This window comes from Lepidochelys kempii, chromosome 6 (assembly GCF_965140265.1).
Source record: "Lepidochelys kempii isolate rLepKem1 chromosome 6, rLepKem1.hap2, whole genome shotgun sequence".
Lineage (NCBI taxonomy): Eukaryota > Metazoa > Chordata > Testudines > Cheloniidae > Lepidochelys > Lepidochelys kempii.
In genome coordinates, this window is record NC_133261.1 from 48,257,327 (window position 1) to 48,283,172 (window position 25,846).

The 25,846-nt window shown below is 42.3% G+C and overlaps 1 protein-coding gene across 6 annotated transcripts in view; it reads right to left on the reverse strand.

Annotated features, from left to right (window-relative positions):
* NELL1 (neural EGFL like 1) overlaps nucleotides 1–25,846 on the reverse strand; it is a 430,169-nt gene that overhangs the window by 369,409 nt on the left and 34,914 nt on the right. For all 6 annotated transcript variants that reach the window (XM_073347842.1, XM_073347838.1, XM_073347837.1 and 3 more), the window contains exon 4: nucleotides 8,060–8,230. In XM_073347842.1, the coding sequence (XP_073203943.1) occupies nucleotides 8,060–8,230 (171 nt within the window). The remainder of the gene's footprint in view (nucleotides 1–8,059; nucleotides 8,231–25,846) is intronic.

Here is a 25,846-nt window from a genome sequence, read left to right on the forward strand (position 1 = left end):
CAATCAGTTTATTTCCTGAGGCATGAGATTAGATTACCCTTATTTCCTCAGCTGGCACATTCACAAATTAAGGTTGAGCTCAAATTATAGAATTTGGATCTGGATTTCCCCAGACTTCATAACGATCTCAACTATGCCAGTTTTACCAGCTGTAATTCCATTGAACGACTCAGTTGAACAGCCTATCCTGCCAAAGACTATCTGATCTCTGTGTGCCTCAATTCCCTAAATGTAAAATAGGGATAACAAGACTTCCATACCTCAGAAGAGTGGTGTGAGGCTAAATACATCAATTTTAGTTAGGTGCTCAGATACTGCATTGATGGGGGCCAGTTAAATACCTAGATACATGCTGGTCAAGATTTCTAAACATTACTTAGGATGCCTCCATTTCTGGGTACCTAGCGTAGAGCACCTTAAAGTAAACTAATTTCCAGATAATGGAATATTCACCTTCTGAAAATTAGGCCCCTTTTAAAGTATCTCAAATCAGGCACTGAAAAAGGGATGCACTGAAAATCACTAGTCACTTTTGAAAATCTGGAGGTGGTTAGCTAAACTCTAGTCATGTTACTCCTGATTTACATCAGCATCAAAAGAGAATCCACCCCACCACATCCCCAACCTTTGGGGGTTTCAGATCCATCAGAAAGATTGGGGAATATTTGCTAAATAGGGACTGAGATCTAGATTTAGGCTTTCAACAGACATTTAAGGAGATATTCAGAACTGTTGTTTCGGCTCTGACCGAATCCTTTAAAAAATATTACTGATCATAAAATTACATTGCCCCTTTTGTAAATATAGCTCCAGTATTGGACTACATGACCACCTATGCCACTGAATTCCATGGGCTGACTAGCTAACCACTCTACAGAGGACAATGCCATTAGTCTCCCACACAAAAACAAAAAAGTGTCAACAACCAACAACAAAAGATTCCCTCTGAAAAATCCCCACAAACACAATTTCACCATAGCCATACTCTAAGAAACCACCTCTATTGTGTGGTTTTATCGCTGTGCAATAACTAACACCAAAATATATACTGGAATAATGTAAAAATTCATAATATTTGCGAATGGCATAATATATCTCCTTCCACACTTAAGGAAATGACTGAATAACTCATTTGTGCCTTGTCAGTCTTGATTTAAACTTATTTCCTCTACCATTATGCATCCTCTCTCCAGCACACAGGTAGAGTACAAAGATGATGAATACAAGATGTCATAGTAAAGCATAACACAATATTATTCCTGTCCTACTGAAGTCATGAACCTGTCTATCAACATTTTCAATTTCATGAAAAAGCACTGCAAGTCTCAAAGTCTGAAAGTACATTGCTACGGTCTCTATTGAACAGAAGTTAGACTCTGCTGATATCAAGTTCTGGAACTCTGTAGACCTCTACAACTCACCAGTCACTGTGCCAAATCATTATTTAGGACATTTAAAAAAAAAAAAAGTCAAGGCTGTTCCTCCTCCAATTGAAATTGATGGCAAAATTCCAACTAACTTCAATTGCAATAAGATCATGACCTAAAAAACAGCCGCCTCAGGATTCTGCTGTGCTCAAGCACACAGGGAGATGTCAAAAATATCTCTGCTCCATCCCAGTGCCTCTTGTATGCTAGTGGAGCTCCATAAGCATGTTCATGGAGTTCCCCTTGATGACCTTATGCAGCTACCTCCTTACAAGAGAGCAAACAGAGTGTCAATGTCATCTGGGTAAAGCTACAGCCACATAATTATTATTTTATTTATTTATTTCATGGCTTCCTTATGGTGTTGATCACCATAATAAAGTATCTGAATACTTCAGATACTAATACCTTCTCCATCCCATCCATGAAACAGAGAAGTAATATTATAATGTTGGGTCGCCCTCAACGTTATATAAGTATGATAGAATTATAATTACGTAGTAGTAGAAATAAAGATAGACAAAAGAGTATATAGGTATTGTAAAAGGGTATGAACATCAGCTCCATGCTGTTGAATTTCACTCTGTAACAAATGCAAGGCCAAAGTGCTAATTATTTCAGGCCGGTACAGGACAAAGAGTCTGTGCTGGAAAGTGATAAGAACTTTGAGGAAACAATGCTGTTCTTTAAAACACTACCCTGATACTCTTCCCCCGCGGGGGCCCCTTGTTATGTCTATGTGAATCTTAAAAAGAAAAGGAGTACTTGTGGCACCTTAGAGACTAACCAACTTATTTGAGCATAAGCTTTCGTGAGCTACAGCTCACTTCATCAGATGCATACTGTGGAAAAAAGTGTAGAAGATCTTTTTATACACACAAAGCATGAAAAAATACCTCTCCCCACCCCACTCTCCTGCTGGTAATAGCTTATCTAAAGTGATCACTCTCCTTACAATGTGTATGATAATCAAGGTGGGCCATTTCCACCACAAATCCAGGGTTTAACAAGAACGTGGGGGGGGGGGAGTAGAAAAAACAAGGGGAAATAGGCTTGAATAGAGACTGGGAGTGGCTAAGTCATTATGCAAGGTAACCTAAGTTAATTGTATCCAATTTGCAAATGAATTCCAATTCCACAGTCTCTCGCTGGAGCCTGGATTTGAAGTTTTTTTGTTGTAATATCGCAACTTTCATGTCTGTAATAGCGTGACCAGAGAGATTGAAGTGTTCTCCGACTGGTTTATGAATGTTATAATTCTTGACATCTGATTTGTGTCCATTTATTCTTTTACGTAGAGACTGTCCAGTTTGACCAATGTACATGGCAGAGGGGCACTGCTGGCACATAATGGCATATATCACATTGGTGGATGTGCAGGTGAACGAGCCTCTGATAGTGTGGCTGATGTTATTAGGCCCTGTGATGGTGTCCCCTGAATAGATATGTGGGCACAGTTGGCAATGGGCTTTGTTGCAAGGATAGGTTCCTGGGTTAGTGGTTCTGTTGTGTGGTATGTGGTTGCTGGTGAGTGTTTGCTTCAGGTTGCGGGGCTGTCTGTAGGCAAGGACAGGCCTGTCTCCCAGGATTTGTGAGAGAGTGTTGGGTCATCCTTCAGGATAGGTTGTAGATCCTTAATAATGCATTGGAGGGGTTTTAGTTGGGGGCTGAAGGTGACGGCTAGTGGCGTTCTGTTATTTTCTTTGTTAGGCCTGTCCTGTAGTAGGTGACTTCTGGGAACTCTTCTGGCTCTATCAATCTGTTTCTTCACTTCCGCAGGTGGGTATTGTAGTTGTAAGAATGCTTGATAGAGATCTTGTAGGTGTTTGTCTGAGGGGTTGGAGCAAATGTGGTTGTATCGCAGAGCTTGGCCGTAGACAATGGATCGTAATCTTGTAAATCTTGGTATCCAAAGAGGGAAAAATAGATAGTGGGATAAAACTTGCTAAATGGATCAAGAGTCAGATTGTGTTGTTAAGGAAAAGAATGAATGATGAGTGCATGGAATCGAGAGCCTGAAGCAGGGAAATAATTGGTTAGCAAATAGTGCCAGACTAATCCTAAGAATTTCAACCTTGGTATCGATGAGTCAAAGAATATGCAAAGTGGAGATAACCAGATGACCCCGGAGGGCAAACTGGAATCCACCCAAAACACATCAAGGAAGAACAAGAAGATAACACCTAGCCATCATGGAGCCGTCACAGATGTACCACCTTCTGATTGAGCTGATTGATGGTCATCTCATTTGTAAATTCAGCATGATGAAGCAACTTCCATAGACTTGTACTGAACCAGAGACCTATAAAAATTGGGTCCAGGGACTGTGTTCTTTGAGTCTGGTTCTACGACCACCCTCCAGGAGCATCGGATGCGCATCTGACTACAACTCAGCTCCACTCTTGTGTCCAGGCCACCTGGCCAGTGACTTGGCATTAGCAACATCTAGGCTGGTAACTATAACAACCTTTTTGTAGGACCTGTGTGAATGGATCTATATAGAAATCGCATATAGGAATATTTTGTTGTATTTACAATAAACATGGCAATTTGCCTTGTCCCTCTTACAAGATCCCTGTTAGTATCATTTTTATTAGTGTAACAATATTACTATTTTACAGAGAGGCAAACTAAAAAACACTGGAGTCAAAAGACTTGCCCAGGATCACGCAGGAAGTCTTTGGCAGAACCACAGCCAGAATTAAGATGTACAGAAGTCTTCTGCCTTAACCATAAGACCTGCCTTCCTTTACTGAATAATTACTTAGTGTTGCTTAAAAATAATCCTTCTCTAGGCAATGGAGTCACACTGAACACATCTTGAATACCCTGTTGTACCTTGACTACAATAACTATAATTTTATAGACATGACAGCAACTGACATGTTATCTGGGGATATTGTTTACTCTAAAAGGTTTCGATCCTTCATGACACACTCAAGGGGCTTTCAGTGGGCAAAGAAGAAAAAATAATTACTAAGAAATACTCTAGGCCAGATACTGGATATGCCTACAGCACATTGTACACTACACACTACCTGATTAACCTTCTCTCGGATAGTTGGGCAGAATCTTTAGGGACAAGAACAAGGAATGAAGAAAACAATGCAACAGAACTGGGTCATGGATCACATATTTAAATGAGGAAGGGGAATCATCCAGCTCTGTAAAGCACCCCCCTGTTCTCCAGTAAAAAGTTTGGTACAGCAGGTAAGGCAATAGATCCACTCTTTTAAACAGATTTCCCGCCTTACTATTTAACTTATTTTAATTAGTTATAAGAAACAAAGGAATTTGTTAGATTAATATAATCTTGAATGACAGCCAGTGTACTGCCGATCTTACTTTCACAAAAGGCATTTTAATTCCTATACTTTGATGTTGTTGGTTTAGTTTTCTTATTTGTTTGTTTCCAATTTAAAAGTTCTCTCTGCTTATGCACTTTTTATTCCCTGATGCTCTATTCCAGCAGGAAAAACCCAAAAGGCGCAGACAACATATTTATTTCAGATGGACCCCACTTCTTAGTCTTCCTGTTTCTATTTCTCACTTCCTCTTACAAAAATAAAGGAAATAACCAAGAATATTAATCAAAACCATAGATTGCTCAGCTTCAAAGTACCTTACAAACTTTAGTTGCATGTTAAAGGCATGTCAGCAGGTACATTTATGCCCCATTAACCCTTAATGTTTGTGTAACATTTGTTCCCTCCCACTGCTATTCAAAGGCCCAAAGAAAAGGCCACTGAAGTTAATGGAACAGTTCCGACTGACTTCATCAGACTTCAAAACCCAGATCCAAATCTTTCTATCTGTGTGAGCATCTCAGACCTCCAATATCAGACTGTTTAATGGTTCTTACTCCAAGAGAGTCTTCCAAGAGCATTGAAAAGAGCAATCAAGTCATGGGAAGAGCAGATGTTAAAATGACACATATTTGGGCAAACTTACAACCTTTGATATATTCACCTCGCTACATTCACCTCATTAGTGCAAAGTCACATTATAATAAGTTAAAGAACACTCTAAAAGGTAGCAAAGGCTTTCACTAATTGTCAAATATCTTTCTTTCATACATCCAGATACAAAGAGGACAATTTTACACTGAATTTGAAAGACTAATGTCAACGATTAATTAAGCACCAGGTGTCAGTGTGATAGTATGAGTCAGCAGGATGTGGATGAAAGGGCCACTGGAGGCATAAAAATGGATTTTGGAGGATTTGTTCAAGATTTAAAAGGCTCTCTAGGCTCCTTTACCTCCTGGCCCTTTCTCTAACTTTTATAGGCAGGAACCCACCTTGGGTATCAAGCCAGTTAAGAGAGCTGATTTTCTGATCCTGTCTGCACATACACTTATGACACACATGCACACCCCTTTTCACATACTCTTAATACTCTAACACGTGGCACATGATAGTTTCTAACATTTGGAAGTGACACTTTTGCACATTACAATTCCACCATCTGTCCCCTCACAGATGTTCAATCTTTCCAGTGTAGGCAACGATATTAGTACACCAAAAGGATATATGGAGGTGTGCACATGCATAAAACTGCACCCATCTAAGTGGAGGCAGCACAGAGGCCCCAGTGAAAATCAGGCCCTACAGTAGTCAAACTGGTATTTTTGGTTCTCTTGGCTAGTAGTTATCCAATTTGATACACATCCCCAGTATTTATTTAGGCTGAACTGAAAGACTGAAGCAGGGAGAGCAGCACATCCTAAGGAGGCAGAAAGCATTCATCTATTGACTAAAATAGCATTCTCTTCTCCTGTGATTTAATTTGTTTGATTAAGTCCGTAGGGACACTGCTTCTTATTAGGCATTCAGGAATTAGCTCAAAGTCTATGACACTAAGCCATCCTAAAATGTTGAAATTTATATTTAAAAATCTACCCTACCTAATACTGGATTCCGTGTGTACTTTCAGCTGCAGTTTTTCCTCCCACTGAAGATTAGGAGGGCTCAGATTTTTTGGCAGTTCTCAACAGTATCCTTTGCTGGCATTCTCTGCTTTTATGCACAACAGCTCACTTTCACATTCTTATGAAATTTACTGAAGTCTCAGCAGGACATATTGGTGCAATAAAAAAAAAAAAGTTGATTCCCTCTTCAAATGCAAAGGTATAGGAGGTTAAGATATAAAGCAAACTGTTCATGCCAACACTTGGAGAAAACTCTAATTAACTGCATTGAGATACTACAGTTGAGCCAGGAACTTAAAATCGTCTCTCTCTTCCCCCCGCCATTTAAACCTCTACTACTTTCTACCCTCAAGCCAGTCTTTAAAGATATTCCCATTGCCTTGGAAGTTATTGCAAAAGTATAGAACAAAATAGAGGTATTTAGTTATGGCTCCATGCTGGGAGCAGAGCAGAGCTGAGCTGCACCACCTCAGGGGATGCTCCAAGAAGAAGTATCCCTTCCCAAGCACAGGGGGTGTAGGCCGCACTACTTCACATAATGGTACGGCCTGCTCTCCACTCTGTGCCGGACCAGATCTGCATCCTACATCGAAGGAGTAGGGCCACATCCTAGTTCCCTTTCTAAAATGAAATGCAGAATGTAGAGGGCAATAACTTCTCCCTAGCAGGGACACTGGAACAATTTGTATATTGGGGGCGCTAACAGCCATTGAACCAAACTGTAATGCCTGTGTATAACGGAAACCCAGGGGATGTGGCAGCATCTCCAGCACCCCCTAGATCCATCACCTATGCTCCCTAGACCATGTAAGCACCGCAACAATAAAACTCATATGAAGGGGTTGATCCAGCTCCTGTTGAGGTCAAGGGGTGTTTTAGTGTTCATTTCAGTGCAAGCTGCACTGAATCTAATATCTTTCCCACACACAGAATTGTCTTCAAATGCCCAATCCTGTGTTGCGCTGAATGTCCTCAACTGCCACTAACCTCAATGAAAGATGAGTGCTCAGTATATCACAAGATCAAGTCCCAAATGGAAGCAGTTTCTCGGTTGGTAGATTTTTGTTCCTGGTTGTGGGGTTTTTTGTTGTTTTTTTTTTCGGGGGGGGGGGAGGGGGAAGGGGGAGCTTGCACACTAATGCTGGCAATCTGCAAAACTTACAGCTTCTTCAAGAAAGGTAGCGAACTGGCAGCCAGAATATAAGTGGTACCAATACTGAACTTTTAAGAAGAGCAGGCCCTTTTAGGAAAAGGCATTTAGGCTTTTGTTTGGTTTTTAAAAAAAGGACACTTGATTAAGTGAAATGAAATTAGAAGCTCAAACATCATCTTCATATATTCTTCAAGCTGAGTGAAGCACTCCACAGACAGAACAGGCTGCACAACCATGTATCACACTTAAATGTAATCACAGCTGAAAATAACATCAGCCAGTACCTACAGTACACTGAGGTATATTTAAGACTCCCCAATCAGCAATCGACCTTTCCTACATGTGTTCATAATCACAGTGTACCATTTCATTTTTATGCTTTGTTTTCTTTCTTACTCTATTGAGTTTGGTCACTTTAGAATATAGAACAGTTTTTTTTCTTTTCTCCAATTGCAGTTTTGTTCCCAGGGGAGAGGAGAGGGAGGAGCAAAGAGATGGCTTGTATTTCTCTTTAAAAAAAAAAAAAAGATACAGAACACAATTTCTTACCTGTTGCAATCGACATGAAGCAGAAGGTGGGATGCACTAAGTGACAGTGCAATCTTGTGCCACTGTCCATCTGCCATCCGGTACGGGAACACCTCTGTTCTTGCCTTTCCATTAAATCTGTAATGATATCTAATCTCGTCCCTCAGGCCGCTGCTCTCCAGTTCAAAGTAGCTGTATTTGAAAGATGAAGAATCAGTTCCATGTTTTAGACTGTTTTATCCCTGCTATCACCACCATTTCCCTCCTCCTGTTCTAAAGCTTAAAAATAGTTCATGCATTTGAAAATGAACTAATCACCACACGTTAGGTCACAAATCTAAAACAGGTTACATAGTATGGGTGTTAGATCTTGTAGTTTATTATTTTTAATATACAGAGTGAGATAGGGCATAGAATGCTAAATAATATCACTTATATGAGGATTGTGCATGTTAAAAACACCATTAGATAGCCCTGGAAATCAAAGTTCCCTTTTTCATCCACAGTACAAGCATCCCTCCACTGATGTGCTTCATCTCTGGGCTGGATATGAATGGGCAACCTAGAAATGATGGGCTCTATTCACCACTACTAATGCCAAAGAGATACTACAGGAAGAATGCACCAGCTAATTAGCAGAGTAGTACCTGCTTGCCACAAATCTCATTTTAAAATGCTTATTTTAAAATCTCTCCTCAAAAATTTGTGCTTATTCAATGTATTGACTTTTATTTTTAGGGCTGTAATGTTTCAGCTTTACAAGGAAATTAAAGTCACCAGACAGAGTAGGTGTCTCAAAACCTGGCACAGTCAAGCAAGACCCTGGGACATTTGCCACAACAGAACAGTCCCAGGATAGCACTTTCTTGCTAACAAAAACAACATTTTTATTTGGCTCAAACTTCCATCAATAGCTGCTTCACGCTTGCGGGAGGAACTAGAGAGCCAGTTAATTTTTTAAGTGAGTTTGGTCCTAGCACCAGAGCAACTTCCCCAAGCTGGTCTACCAGGGATAGCATCTAGGGACAAGAGGGTAGACTGGCCTCTATGCCTGTTTAATCCTAGGCCAGTCATAAAATTGCCAGGGAAGGATGTGGGCAGGAACTAACAAGAGAAGAGTGGAACTAATGAGGACTGCACAATTCTCATGGCCTTGAAGGAAGCATAAATGCACAGCCCTCCAATGCTATAGGTATGCTCTGGAGCTTTGGGAGGGGACTGAGCATAAGCTTAACAGTAGGGAAGAGAGACTCAAAGAAGGAAAATGAATGAGGAGAGAAAACAGAATTATTGGGAAGAGACAAGAACGGAAATGGGAGAGGAGGAGGAAGAGACAGTAGCTGTTTGCTGGTGGTACATCCAAGGGAGCTGGGATTGCTGCACCAGACACCGCACACTTACACCTCTGGTGTGGAGGTGGGGAGGAAGGAGTGCTTTGCTTCACTCTCTAGCAAGCCTCTCCAGAAAAGGGAATAAAATCAATCTTGATATGCCTGCTGTCCACTGCCAAAAGGAGATTTCTAGGATACTGCATTTGGAAGGAAGAGGAGATCACAGAGGATGAACAGAAGAAAGGCAGGGACCCATACCCAAAGAAGACTAAAGACTGAAACAAGGAAAAAGAGAAACGGGAACTAGTGGTGTGGAGGAGAGGTAACACACCTGCCCAACTCTTGAAACCTAGAAATAGGAAGAACTGGAGAGAGAACATAGGGAAGCATCATTTAAAGCCACTGAAATATGTGGGATTAGAGAAACTTTTCTGAGGGATAAAAAGGAGAAAGATGCCTGATTCGCTAAAAACTCCAGACATTATTAAAAGTGAAAACATTTTAAACAGCTCATTTACTCTTGGCCATTCATGCCATTTGTCTGCTTTTTTCCATATTCCTCAGCATTGGCAGTTTCACTCTGGTTTGTAGTCAATTTCACTCCCTGGTTCTCATGGAGCAGCGCAATGGTGCATCATTTGGGATACAAATGCTTCCAGGGAATGACTACATCCAAACAGAAAACTCATTGCACTTGTCAATTGACAAGTACATGTAATGCAGTTTTGCTTGTTTTGTAATATTTTCTTCCCCATCTTTACAAAAAAAATTAATTTTTGGCCTAAAATATGCAACAGTAGAAATATGTAAAATCTAAAACAGTTCGTAATGAAGAGACAGACACTCAGAGCAGAGGAGAGAGGGAGAAGAAAAAAAGATGTGATTTATTTCATGGAGAGGGAGGGGTGTCACAGTTCAGAGTTCCTTCCACATACTAATCCAATTAATTGGGAAACTAAGAAGAAATATCTATCTAAAATGCTGGATTCCAGCCATCTGAGAGACTTCAAACCTCTCATCCCCTTAATGGACAACAATGAAATAAACATCAAATCGATGGACAGAGGAGCCCTGCAAGTAAAATAGGATGGAAGAGAAACACTTAACTGTTATTCTCAGATACATTCTACTGCTTCACAAGACACATTTCACATGGTTATTGATTTTCTTTCAAATAGACAGAGGGAATTAACAATGCAGATTATCCAGTTGTTCAAGGCAATGGTTCTCCAACTGTGGAGACCAGCACTCTTGAGCAATGATGCTTCCAGTTAGTTCCAGTTTAGTCTTGGATTATTTTAGGATTTTCAGAGACTTTTTTTAACCAGTTACTCTAAACCCAAAAACAAAAATACAAGCCTCTATCTACACCTCATGTGACCATTTCATAGTTTTCTTTGTCAGGTGTTCCTGTGGTATGAACTCAGACATGATCAAATTTGCAGAGGACACCAAAAGTGGTGGGGCAGCAAATACCCAAGAGAGACAGAGTTACACCGCACTGTGACCTGACGAGACTGAAGTAGTGGGAGCTATAGCAACAAGGGGAGAGTCATTACTAACAAATGTTAAATCCAACAGCCCAGGGAAATGAAATAATCAGTACAGATAGAAAATGGGGACACGTAACTAAATAACCACTCCCAGCGCATTAAAATGAGCTTATCTTCATTCTCTCTAGGTTCTTGTGTCATTTTCATCACTAACATGTGAGAGATTTCCAATAGAAACTGCCGCAGAAAAAGTATGGGACTGGAATCATGGGCTTAGAGGAGAGCTAATCCACAAGAAGTAGGCCCTTTTATTAAGGGGCCCCCTATATGAACATTGGTTCAAGGTTACCACAACCAAATGTAGGCAAACCCAAAACAGAGAAAACTGTTCCTTTTCTTGTTCCTTATTGTCTTTTCTTCGTCAACACAATATACATCATTCTCTCATTTACATTTCCTACATAACCAGATCCTAAGGTGCACCTGAGCTCCATTCTGCTACCTCCTGGTCTCGGCCTATGACCCTGGAGGCAGTCAGGGACTGATTTGACTCCAGATGCAATTTAGAGAAGCCTCAGAACTGCTCTAATTTATGTCAGTTAGAACAGTCCCCTAGGGAACTTTTATGTTAGTGCACACCCCAGGATTGCAATGCACTTTGGCCACTCTGGAGGGTTCCAGGGAGTGCTCCCTCTATAAAGCGCCAGCCAGAGACTCCAGCTGGGTGGAGCAAAAGTAGCCAAAGCAGGGACTGTTGCACTATGGGGAGTGGTGAAAATGGGGGCCAAGCAAGGATACCCCTCGCCCTAAAAATACCTCTGGACACAGAACTGAGAGTCCAGCCAGTAGTAGCAGAAGGAGCCAAAGCAGGGGCCTCTGGACATTCCAGGCAAGACTATAGAATAGTCTCGGATTTTCTCTGCCTGTGCTGATTGGTTGTTTGCACCAACTCTCCATCTCCCTCACCGATCTCTTCACTTCAGCTTCACTCCACAATGGCCTTCTTTACCCTCTGCTCCGCCTTACCCTGCCCCACTCACCACTTCCCTTCTCTTTCCATTTAGCTGATCCCCTCCTAAGGAACCATGCTCCCAAAACAAACAAAAATTGTGGAACTAACATGCCATTTCCTGCCACCCACTGTTCACTCATCTTGTGTGTTCTATACCTTCCCTCACCCTCTGTCTGACTTGTCTATTTAAACAATAGTGTCTCATCGTTTCCTTATACTCCCCTGTTGGTCTCTTTGCATCCCTCTGTTTTCTCTGGTCTTAAACGTTGATTGTAAGCTCTTTGGGACAGGGACAGTCTTTTTGTTCAGTGTTTGTAAAGTGCCTAGCACAGTGGGGTCCTGGTCCATGACTGGGGCTCCTAGGTGCTATAACAAATAAATATAAGTGCCACTAGAGGAGTACAAAGGAGAAGAATCAGGGTTTGGACCAGTCATACTTTGCACTTAGAACAATGCCGCTTCCATCGGAGAATCTTAGAGAACCTTACAAATACTGATAAATTAAGCCACAAGATATACCTTTGAGGCAGATATCACCATCCCCATTTCACAGATGGGAACATGAGGCACAGAAAGGTTAAACCATCTGCCCAAGGTCCCACAGAGTGTCACTATCAGAACTAGCAGTAATATTTAGGGTCCCAGTCCTAGCTTCCCAACTAGACCACACTTCATCTGTTTCCACAATGACATCTCCTCATATTAGTGGACAGTGATGACAATTAACATTGTTAGGAGCAATTTATTATGTTCAGATATTACCATCTCAAAAACCATAAAGTGGCACTTGGTTCTTGACTGCCAGCTCAGAATAAAGCAGGGATAATAAAATAACATCTGCTTTCAAAAAGTGCACACATTCATTCCTCTTATGCTTTCCTGTCACTGATCTATCACAAAAGGCTTGTGCACTATTGACAACAAAAAATACTCTGGGCCTGATTTTCATTTACATGGAGGACTCTTTACACAACTGTGGCACCATAAGCCCATCTGCGTCCCCAGGTTTCAGAGCCCAAGCTCCAGCCTGAGCCACAACTTCAAAGTGCTAGCTACACAGCTACTTCTAGAGCACTAGCGTGAGCCTTGCAAGCCCAACTCTGTTGACCCGGGCTGGGAGGCTCACTACCATGAGCTGCGTAGACATGCCCTTAGAGTGGGGGTAAATGTACTTTGCACCAGTCTTACATAAATTTGTCACGTAAGTGTTTTTCCCACCAAAAAGGTATGCAGAGCTACTTAAAACACAGAACAGAGACACTGAAAGCAGCTGGAGAACTGGGATTTGCCTATACTATAAAAAGCCGACTAGGGGGTTTTTTTTGTTTTTTTTTTTAAAAAGAAAATGCGTGTCTGGCAAGGCAGAGGGAAGGACACACACAAAAGGAAGTTTTCCCCTAAATTTCCCAAGCAGCACTTAAGCATTACAGTGGAGTCTAAATCACGGATCTGAGTGCAAGGTGCAAGACTGTCAGAGGCAGAAAGAAGCAAAATTTTTTTAAAAAAAAAAAAAAGGGGGGGGGAAATAGGTCAGAGAGACACACACATGGTACCCCTACAATATATAACATTAAAAATTAACTGAGGATGGTGTTGTGCAAGATCTAACCTTTTGTTGTTCATGTAAGAGGCAGAACAAAAGGCAGAAGAATTTAGGTTTTCTAAATGGAAGAGCACAGCTTTGATAAGAAGAGCCTTAAAAGTTCACCTAAAAACTGCAATATCAAGAAGATTCTGGAGAGATTATTTTATTTTTTGGGTACTCAATAAGAGCACTGATAATATAAAAGGAGCTATTTGCTGCTGCGGGCAGTTTGCAAGCTAGAACAGCACTAGGACAATCACTGTCGAAGTTACATTTAGGAAGTTAAAGGTTTCATAATTGCCATCTGCTGTCAAAGCACAAAAAGTCATTTAAATGAATTTCTTTCTCCTTTTCACATAAGCAGCATGGAAGAAGCTAAGGTTTCAGAAATGGGGGGTGGACCACCTACAGAAATAATAAGGTGGCAGAAAAAAATTATATATTTACAAGGTTTATCGCAGAAGCTTAAAGGACTGAGTGCAAGACAAGCAGCTATAATAGGAAATGCATCACTTTCTGCAATTATTCTTCATAATCCCTCATAGCCACAGAGCTAATCACCTACCACACAATGTTTTGTTTGTTAATAAAGGACAATGTCCCAGCTCTGGAAAGATCCATCAGATTAAATTCGATTATGTATTGTAACTGTATAAGTCGACTGGCACAATGTGTTCCAAGACAAAGTCATTTCTCGCTTGGCAGGCTTTAGTAGTAATGGTTACTTCAGGGAATGAAAACAGGTGTTTCTGCTGGCCTTGGAGATGATCCTCCTATTTTGGTGTCAAGCCACTGACTAACAACATCCAAAATTGCCCAATTAAGATTCAGTCTCAGAAGTTTCACTGTACCAGCAAGTGCAGCCATTTCTTTACAGGGCAGATTTGTTATACTGTTAGAGTGCCCATGGATGGCATCTTTCTGCCTTCTCTGATGAAGTGGAAATATACCACTAGACAAATCCTGAGCCTGGTTCTTATCTCACTTAAACCAGTGTAAATCAGAAACAACTCCACTGTACTCAATGGAGTTAAACTGGGGTGAGCAGAGAATCAGGTCCAATCTATGTAGATGTTTAAAAACATGGGCTGGCGTAGACTGCTCCATTGACTTCCGGGAAGCTGCATCAATTCACACCACCAGAGAATTTGGCTACATATACACTTGCACAAATGTTGCCCGCATTCACAAGTTGGCTAAGCAAGCGCACACAAGGCAAAAAGTGAACAAACTCAAAGACTATTACTGGCTTTATTCTAAAGTACTAATGCTCTTGGAAATCGTTCCCTCAGTATCAAATTACTGTCTTTTCTTCCTTTCTCTTTAGAAGATGGATGAAAGCCTGTCTCAACTGCAATGAAAAAGAGAGGCTACTTGCTCCTGAAATAAATGTGCTCTGTATTACATCCAGTGTATGTTCTGCCAGCTGTAGAGACAAATAAATGGGAATATATAAGACTGGGTAAACAGCACGCCCCATATTTCTTCACTGAGGGAGAGGGCAGAGTAAGGAAAGTAAATGAAGGAGATTTTTGACATCTCACCTTGGATTCTAAACATAATAGTGGAAATTGATCCTTATTGTAACTCCACAGAAATCAATGGAGTTGCATCAGGGACAAATTTTGACCATTTTAGAGGCTTTTGCTGCATTTTCTTTTTTAGCTTCCAAATAAGAGCCAATAGATTGTTAACATGGTGAACTAATGCTCTTCCCGATCAGTGTTTCTGTGAAAGGCACAAAAGCTGGAGCCTGGCTGGGTAACAGGGTAACAGCCATCTGGGCCGCTGTAAGTAGCCCTGGACTCTCCACCTGACCTGGGTCGTGGGCCCAAGAGCAGCCCCCGGCCCATGCCCCCATGAGGGCAGGTGGAGGGTTCAGGACTCCCCATAGCGGCCCAGAAGGCTGTTACCCTGTCCAGCCTCCAGCTTCTGGCCTGGACAGGGGGTGGTGCCGGGGGGAGGGGGGGACACGGGCATAGCCACAGGGGGCAGCCCTCATGGCCCACTCACTGTTATGAAGGATCCAGAGCCGCTGGCTGCAGCCAGAAGCCAGGTGTCAGAGCCAAGCATCAGAGCTCAGGGTGAGAACCGGAGTCAGAGGCCAGATGCTAGGGCCAATGGTCAGACCCAAAGTCAGAAATCAGGAATCAGAGCCCAGGGTGAGAACCAGGCTACCTGGAGTGAGGTAAGGCAGGAGCAGGGCTGGAAACAAGCAGGTACAGGAGCTATCATGGTCATGGGTGAATGCTTTGAGCAGTTGCTGAACTGCTGCTGGCCTGCAGACCCTTCCAATCAATCAGGCAGCCTACTACAGACCAGCTGTGCTCATTAGGTTGCCCAGAGAATGATTCTGTTGTAGGCCTTGATTCTTGACAGCATCCAAGTTTCCTGGAGGAAATGCAGCACACAGAAAAACCAAGATAGGTCTCAGCACTCATTTCTCCTGAACAAAACTGGTCAATAAGCAAGTCTAGAAATACTGACATAGGACATCTCCCATAACCAGCCCTGCCTCTCTGACATGTCAGCGTGATGCTGAATTGGAAAGGGTCTTCTTTTCTATATTCCAATTTACTGCTCTAGTCAGCCTTTTATCACCTTTTTGATAACCTTATTCAGGAACAAGAGACTTGAGAGAGTGTTCTGGATGGAAAACACTGAGTGATGGTGGCTTGAATTTTTAAGGAACAATGATCTATATATTTTTAAGAAAATGATCAGATACAGGATGTGATTTGACAGATGGAATGCTCAGATATGTATATGAAGGAAGCACAGTGCTTGAGGAATAGCAGAGTGAACTGTTAGGAGAGCCTGGCTAAAGTTACTATTATTTGTTAGCATGGAAATTACTGCTGCACCTATTTTTATAATTAAAGCATCTGAACATTATCATGTTTTACAGATGTATCATCAGTCGCTTATTCAAATTCTAGTGTCAGAGAGCAAAATACCAAATTATGTTGCTAAATGCAAAATGGGTTTTAGGCACACAAAAAGTTGGACATTTTAAAATCATTACAAGGCCTTTGGAGATGGGCATTATTATTCTACAATCAACTCGATGTGTTTTAAATCCCTCTGTTAGCATATGGTACTCTTATGTACCTCACACAAGGGTCTTGTTAAGCGGGGATAATGCCGGCCTTATTGAAGTTTATTGCTTGATCATTATCCTTTTCTCGTCATAATCACACTTAAGCTTTAACCAGGCACTTGACACAAACTCATTTTAGTTCAAGATCATAGGAATAAGATGCTCAGCAGTATACTGTAACCTGGAAACAACTGCTATGGATGCAATGACCAAAGGAAATGGAATAGACAATACCAAAGAAAACAGAATCTGTGACAAAAATGTATAAACACCTGAAATAGATTGGGGGGGGAGAAGAGAGAGAGATTATAAACAGGATTGATTGGGTTCATCCATCAGCTACTTAGGAGAATCAGCTTCATGTAATCACCATCTTCACTGATGCATAGACCCAACCTCTAATTGCCACATGATCACAAATTTCATTCAAAAATGCTACTGATCTCAGGATGCATTCAATAAAATGGCAGAAGGAAACCTCTGCAGTTCTGCAAAACAGCTGACTGAAGATGGTCTAAAGGGTTTGGATTCTTCTAAAGAGCCTTTGCAGAGACAACAAATGCCTTCAATTCTGCCTTCTATGGTGCTGCCATCTAAGACTGGAGACTAATGTAGTTTGGATTAAAGCTATAATCCTGCCTACAAATAGTATCCACTGCTGATCTTTGTGAACATAATGTTTGGTCAGTGTTCAGAGGATCTCTGTGTGGATTACTTTTTTAACCTCTTATATAGAGCTCTGAAAGTCCTCATCATTCTCAGGAAAATGAAGAAATGAGGCAGATTCAAGATAGTAACTCTAGTTCATCCCAACACTCTCATTTTAGAAATCTGAGGGCACAAAAATGTGACTGCCTTGGATTGAGTTTTACCGTGCTCCAAATCCAAATACTTGAATCTGAGAGAATGAAATGCTGCTCATTTGTACACTTGTATCCTCTATCCTTAAAACAAAGGGAACAGTCAATTAAATAACTTTAATAAACCCTTTTCCTCCTATTGGAGTACTTTATATTAACCTAGTCTGAAAAGTTCAATGATAAAAGTCTCCACTGTGACATTTTGTTCGTTAAAGGTGTATGTGTCTTTTTGTCCCATAGTTCTTCTATATGCCAGGATGAGTATATCAAACTGCATGGCATTTAGCCTTTATTACTCTCAAAAGGTATCTGTGCACCTGCAACTAAGCAAATATCTATCTCAATACAATTTTCTTTCCTTGTGTAATCATAAAAGAAAATGATAACCCTAAAGTCCGAATGGCACAAAAAGGCAGCTTCCAAATATAACTGCTTGTTTTCAGAGTATGTGGTAGAAAGACTAACTTCAACATATTCTAGACTCCTATCACAGATGTCTGAACATCCATTTCCTACACTGTGGGTGCAACTGCCCACGGTCTGTCAAGGTGACAAGTTCTCGCCAGGTCATATTAAACCAATAAGGTGATGGTGCATTGCAGAGAGAAAAAACGACACCACCACACCTTTATTCAAAAGGACCCACTCACCCTCAGTCCATCTGGGTGGAACAGGAGTCTGCATCCTGCAAACTTATCTAGAAAACACAACTGTTGGTGACCTTGTGTAGCTCTGCTTTGAATGGCGCCCTATGGTTGTAGTGGAGATGGCACTCTAGATTGTTTCCTCAGTGTGCAGAATGCCCACATAAATACCTCTGGCTAAAAAGAAAAATGCTCATGCCACTGTAAAAACCACCACTAGCATAGATCACAATCATTCAAACCTGGGACCTTCAGCACAGTTCAGCCCCCCTGAGGTAAAGTAATGACTGCTTTAGCTGGTCACAGTGCTAGGCTGTTATCCTCTGATGGACCAACTACTAATAGTGGACTTGACACACACTGTGTCAGTGTTGACTATACTACCAGGTCACAAATAGTATCTAGGATATGCTGAGTAGAACTGATCGAAATGCAGAAAATATTTTCAAGGTGGGGGGAACCCTGGAACCATACAGCAGAGTTTCAGAAGCAGATTGTTCAGGTCGGACAGACAACTATGTTCTGCACAAACACTCAGGACTGCACCCCTACCTCAGGCCTCTTGTGAGGCAGGGGGTTTCAACGCTCTTATCTCGCTCAGACAAAGTTGCTTGTTCTTGGATAGGAAGATGATACGCCAAAAATTACAGATAAGATACTGCTGAATCCACCCCCTGCTCCTCTCACTCTGATCACTCTAGCAGCCATATTCACCATTCCAGTCTGACCCAGCGTGCCCCCTTGCAGGGAAGCATAGTGTTGCAGATGAGCCCTTAACTGGCTGTGTGGACTTGTTGATACCCTGGGCAAGAGGAGGTAAGTACTAAAGAGCACCTCCTTGTGGAAGTCTCATTTATTAGTGGAAAAGCCAACACAGAACATAAACAAAACGTTCACACCAACATCCCATTCCTAGTCCAGGTCCCACACCTGAATCCAGTGTTCACTTCTACCCAGGCTCTTTCTCCAGGGTTCTCTTGGTTCCAATATCTTCCCTTGGTGTTAGGCCTCTTGCCCCTACCAAAGTAACATCCTACTCTGGAGTCTGGGGAGATTGGCCCATTACAACTCTTCTCCAGGATAATGTGTGATCCTTCCCAAGCCGAGCTTCAGGCCAGCATCGGGGGACCCCTGGCAGACACCAGGCCCTCCTGGATGCCTGCAGGTGCAGTTCTCCCCTCCCCAGCAGCAACTTTTACATACTCCCCATCTTGGTAGGTTCCCTAAAGGGCTCACCTTTCTAGGCTCCCTGCTCAACCTTCTGGCTGAGGCTCCTCTTGGGATCTCCCTTCCATAGGAGCCTCCTGTCTCCCTTTGGAGTTCCCTCCAACTGATCTTGGGTCACTTATCAGGTCTAGGTGCTTGTTTACTAATTAGCCACCTGGGGCAGTCAATCACCCTCATGTGGGACCTTCATAAAGCAGTCAGGCAGATTAGGATTCTAATTCCCCAAAAAGAGCAGCTGTCCCATGACACCATACAGTGATTGTGTCTACAATACAGCAGATAGCTGAAACCACTGTGGGGGAAGTGTCAAATTAATTAGTGTCAGGGAAACATCCTCCCCCTTAAGTGGGCTGAATGTCTCCTGGGAAGCTGCCCCTCCCCTCATTTTTGTGATAACCATCCCCCAAACCCAGATGGCTGTAGGAAGCCTGAGAGTAGAAGATGTTAGCCACTCCCCAATAGCATCTGTCATAAATGACAGCACTGCCTGCAGCCCAGCTAAACAGAGAAAGAAAACCAATCTGGCCCTTTAGTGGGACAGAGGTCAGTTTGATGGTTAGTGTGGCCCCTTTGGTGGCTCTGGCAGCCACTAATTTGCAACACCAACACACTACTTAGCAGAGATCCATTCCAAAATTCCAGCAGAATGGCTATAAAACTTTCATCAATCAGTTGAGAAAGTTGCCTTCAGTCTAAATTACAGGGAACTCCAACAGTGTCCATAAAAGCAGCAAACTGAATAACTCAGAATGCTCGGGAGGGCTCTTGGGGGATATACACAGCCTGCTTCTAGCCAACCCTGACATTTCAGCCCCCTCCAATTTCTGCCTTAAAGAGTTTCAAACTGTCATCCCTTCTATTCCAATTGCTGACAAGGTCCAGCCATTGTGTTTCAACAGCTGGTTATTGCCAGTGCATTAATGCTTCAGACGGACAACAATTGTCAGTCCATTGTACATAAAACACCTGCTCTCAGCAGGAAGCCTCAAGATGGCAGGTAGCTCCTCTTCTTTCACAGTGCTTAAATCAGTGAGAGCTGTGCGGAGTTTTAACTTCATTCTTTTTCTTTTTCCTTCTTCACACTGAAATCCAAAGGACAAAGGCCGGGCCAGACCCAATGACCATTGTAACCCATAAGTGTCTTTCCATTGATTTCAATGACCTTTGGATCAGGCCCTCTGTACAGGAAACCAAATTCCATCATCAGCCAGGTTCACCAATTCTTTTTACTCCACACAAACAAAACATGTGCGTACACCTTATAGACGCTGCATACCTGCTAATTCAGAGGCAAGTGAAATGAGCCAGACTCTTTGAATATTCTGGGCGTATTGCACACAGCTTAAGTGATTAAATATATAAATATTAATGAAGCTGTGACTTTTGCCCTAAAACGTAAAGGTTAATGGCTATATTTGCCATTTTTCCATTTCTTGAATACTGTACAACCCAGAATCTAATATGCATATATACAAGTTGGAGTGAGTCACCAAAAATGCTACATTAAGTAACTGATCCTTCAGTTTTGCAATTAGGGTCAAAAGTCCCTTGCACAAATTATTTTATCCTAATTAGATTTCAATGTTTATTTAATTAGTTTGTTACTTGTAAAATCTGGTACAATCCTTTATACTAGCTCTCTTGCAGCTTCTTTCACATTTATCCCGGGGGGGTGGGGGGTTAGTGGGCTGTACTGTACAGTGGCCCACAATTGTGGTTTGTGGACTAGTGGTGCAGAAAGCATTTCCAGGTGGACTTCAAAGCTGCTTTGCTCATAATGATGGACAACGTGTAACACATGCAGCAGTAACATTCAATTGATACCTTAATCCATTTCTATTGTGCATAGAAGAGTTTTCTAGCAGAGCCCCTTTGCATGCCTATGCCACACTTGCAACTAAAGGGCCAAATTCAGATCTTATTAAATAAGTTTTACATTAGCAATGGAGCTAACTCCTGCAATTTTATTGTAAGTCTTGCAATACTTGGTACTTGTTTTTCTAAAGCCCCAATTCCTAGAGTCATGTGCTAATATAAGAATCTCATCTTTCATTCTAAAAAAAAAAAATTTTAAAGCAAGTTGGTAGCCCTCATGATTGGGAAGAAAATCTTTAAAACATGAGTCCTACAGGGCCAAATCCCTGAGGCAACTAAAAAGAACCTAAAATATACTATATTCTTAAAAAACTCATGTCTTGTTTGCTCATCTCGTAACTTTAGAACACTTGGTTGGCAATTGGTTAAACTCCATTGATTTAAGCGAATTTGCTCCTGATTCAGAACCAGGTGTGAAGCCTCAGAATTAGTTGTGAAGCCTGTCATCAAGTCCCCTTCTTTGTCAGGTACAAATTCAGTCATAATCAAATTGTTTGACAATGGTGGGATGCCAAATTTCAACATGATCGGGCAAGAGAATCACAGGACGTGAAGGAAGAGTTGGTATGAACAAATGGAAAGTGCTACATACAGCAAGGGGAAATAAATAGGAGAAAGTGGGTGAGACATAAGCAAGCAGCTTCACTCTTCACATTAAAGTGAGTTCTTCATCTTTCCTCCCTAATATTGCCTTAATATCACTCTTGTAGGTTACCAAGTACTGCAACTATAGTAGAAAGGTGTGGAATCAGAACTGAGGGAGGAGTTCTCTTTGAGATCTCTATCAAAAAGAGATAAAAAATAGACAAGAAATTGAGAATCCCTGCTAGAGAGCTTTATTTTGCATCTTATCTTTAAACCTTATTGTCCCCTTCCTGTACCTCCTCCCGGCCCCCAAACACAATTTAAATCCCCTGACCCCCTTTTGCATTCTCTGCATGTAATCTAACCTATTTACCATTTGATTGTTCATATACCCATTTCCCCCCTTCCATTACTATTCTCTTTCTTGTACAGAAGTTTCATGGAAGAATCATAGAAGATTAGGGTTGGAAGAGACCTCAGGAGGCCATCTAGTCCAACCCCCTGCTCAAAGCAGGAACAACCTTAACTAAGTCAACCCAGCTGGGGCTTTATCAAGCCAGGCCTTTAAAACCTCTACAGATGGAGATTCCACTACCTCCCTAAGCAGAGCTGTCCCTAGGGTATGGTGAATGGGGATGACTGCCACGGGCCCTGCACTTCGTGAGGAGGGGGCGGGGCGGCGAGGCGGAAACCCCCTACCAACCTCCCCCTCCCCCCCACCGCCTCCTGCCCACCAGCACCTCTCCCTCCCTCCCAGCACCTACCACCGATCAGCTGTTTCGCAGTGTCTGGAGGCGCTGGGGGTCGGGGGGAGGGGAGAAGAGTGAGGGCACAGCACGATCATGGAGGGGGCATAACTAGGTGGGGCAGGGGTGGGAAGAGGTGGAGTTGGGCCTTGGGGCAAGGGATGGAGTGCGGGCAGGGCCTGGGCAGAGCACCCCTGTCAGACAGAAACTCAGTGCCTATGTCCCAGGCCCCGCATCCCCTTAGGGATGGCCCTGTCCTTATGTAACTTTGCTTCATCACTCTCCTAGTGAAATAGTTTCTCCTAATATCCAACCTAGACCTCCCCCACTACAACGTAACACCATTGCTACTTGTTCGGTCATCTGCCATCACTGAGAACAGCCTAGCTCCATCCTCTTTGGAACCCCCCTTCAGGTAATTGAAGGGTGCTATCAAATCCCCCCCCACACTCTTCTCTTCTACAGATTAAATAACCCCAGTTCCCTCAGCCTCTCCTCATAAGTCATGTGCCCCAGCCCACGAATCCTTTTCACTGGACTCTCTCCAATTTATCCACATCCTTTCTGTAAGGGGGGGCCCAAAACTGGATGCAATACTCCAGATGTGGTCTCACCAGTGCCTAATAGAGGGGAATAATCACTTCCCTCAATCTGCTGGCAACTCTCCCACTAATGCGGCCAATATGCCATTAGCCTTCTTGGTAACAAGGGCACACCATTGACTCGTATCCAGCTTTTCATCCACTGTAATCCCCAGGTTCTTTTCTGTAGAACTGCCGCTTAGCCAGTCGGTCCCCGCCTGCAGCTGTGGGATTCTTCTGTCCTAAGTGCAGGACCTTGCACTTGTCCTTGTTGAATCTCATCAGATTTCTTTTGGCCCAATATTCCAATTTGTCTAGGTCACTCTGGACCCTATCCCTACCCTCCAGCGTATCTACCTCTCCCTCCAGCTTAGTGTCTTCCGTGAAATTGCTGAGGGTGCAATCCATCCTATCATCCATATCAGATGGATATGTTGAACAAAACCAACCCCAGGACCAATCCTTGGGGCACTCTGCTTGATACTGGCTGCCAACTAGACATCGAGCTGTTGATCACTACCCGTTGAGCCTGATGATCTAGCCAGCTTTCTATCCACCTTATAGTCCATTCATCCAGCCCATACTACTTTAACTTGCTGGCAAGAACACTGTGGGAGACTGTATCAAAAGCTTTGCTAAAGTCAAGGTATAACATGTCCACCGCTTTCCCCATATCCATAGAGCCAGTTCTCTCATCATAGAAGGCAATCAGGTTGGTCAGGCATGACTTGCCCTTGGTGAATCCATGCTGACTGTTACTGATCACTTTCCTCTCCTCCAAGTGCTTCAAAATGGATTCCTTGAGAACCTGGTCCATGATTTTTCAAAGGACTGAGGTGAGGTTGACTGGCCTGTAATTCCCCAGATTCTCCTCCTTCCCTTTTTAAAGTGGGGCACTATATTTGCTTTTTTCCAATCATCTGGGACCTCCCTCGATTGCCACAAGTTTTCAAAGATAAAGGCCAATGGCTCTGCAGTCACATCACCCAACTCCCTCGGCACTCTCGGATGCATTGTATCCAGCCCCATGGACTTGTGTATGTTCAGCTTTTCTAAATAGTTCTTAACCTGTTCTTTCACCACTGACGGCTGCTCACCTCCTCCCGCTACTGTGCTGCCCAGTTGGTTTTGTGAGCTTTCCTCCATTTCACCAACCTCCGGGACATGCTCTACTAGAGATGGAAAAGACCTATTATGTCACATCTAGTCCTTCCCCCCAGTTAGTGCAGGACTGTCCCCTACAATTTCTCTAGGGCTTTGTCCTGCCTAGCTTTAAATGTCTAAAGCAGTGGAGCTTCCACCATTTCCATTGGAAGACAATTCCACAGCCCAATAATTCTCAGCATTCAAAAGTTCTCAGGCTAGTAAGCTTGAAAATGCTATCACCTTACCAGGATACCTTTGAGGAAAAGCAGAAAAACAGCACATCTGGGGAGTCAGTTTACATAGTACACAATATATTTGTGTGAATTAAATAGGAGTCACAATCAACTACCCTTAACTATAATTATCTCTACTTTATGATCCAACCTATAATTTCTATCACCACAACTTTCTATTGCCAGGGAAAAATCAAAAAAAAAGTTTGTTAACAAAGTCCTCTGATTGTTGAGGAAAGTCTGTTGCCAGAAGGGCAGAGGCAAAGTCAGGTAAGCAGCAATGGGTTAAATTCTGAGAAGCCAATGGGAGTTTTGCCAGAAAAAGGACCACAGAATTTGTCCCGGCATCTGTATTCTCCATCTGATGGTCAGATGATGGCCTGGTTGCTAGGTACCGCTGCTATCTTGTGTGTGATCCTATTGGGAAGGCCACATTTCCTCCCACTTCCTGTTAGTGTGCCAAATTCACAGCTGACATATACTGGTGCTACTAGACTGATTTCAATGAGTTGCATCCACTTACACCCCAGCAGAGAAACTGACCTGATTAATCCACTCAACGTCAATCCTTCCTAGTACAGTAGAACCTCAGAGTTACAAACAACCTCCATTCATGAGGTGTTCGTAACTCCAAACGAAGCGTTATGTTTGTTCTTTCAAAGTTTACAACTGAACATTGACTTAATACAGCTTTGAAACTTTACTATGCAAAAGCAAAATGCTGCTTTTGACCATCTTAATTTAAATGAAACAAGCACAGAAACAGTTTCCTTACCTTGTCAAATCTTATTTTTAAAAACTTTCCCTTTATTGTTTTAGTAGTCTACGTTTAACACAGTACCGTACCGTATTTGCTTTTTTGGGCGGGGGGAGGAAGGGTGTCTCTGCTGCTGCCAGATTGCGTACTTCTAGTTCCAAATGCGGTGTGTGGTTGATGGGGCAGTTTATAACTCTGGTGTTCATAACTGCATTGTCAACCCCAGTCTGGAAATAATTTACACACACGCTTAATTTTAAACCACGAGTAGTCCTATTAATACATTTCCCTCTTTCACAATTGTATCACATTATCGGCTCATATTCAACTGGTGATCAACAATAGCCCCAAGATTCTTTTCTGCAGTACTACTGCCTACCCTGTTATTCTCAATTTTGTATTTGTGCATTTGATTTTTCTTTTTTAAGTGTAGTACATTGCACTTGTCTTACAAATCCTACAAAAATCCTACAAAAAGTGTAAACATGATTTTCAAGTCATTAAAGACATTAAACATTAAATAAAGTTAATGGATTCTGATTACCAGGAAGTTGTGGTAAGCTCCCACACATGCACCCAATAGCCAAAACAGATGCATTGCCAGATCAGTGAAGAACCTTGAGACAAGTTGAC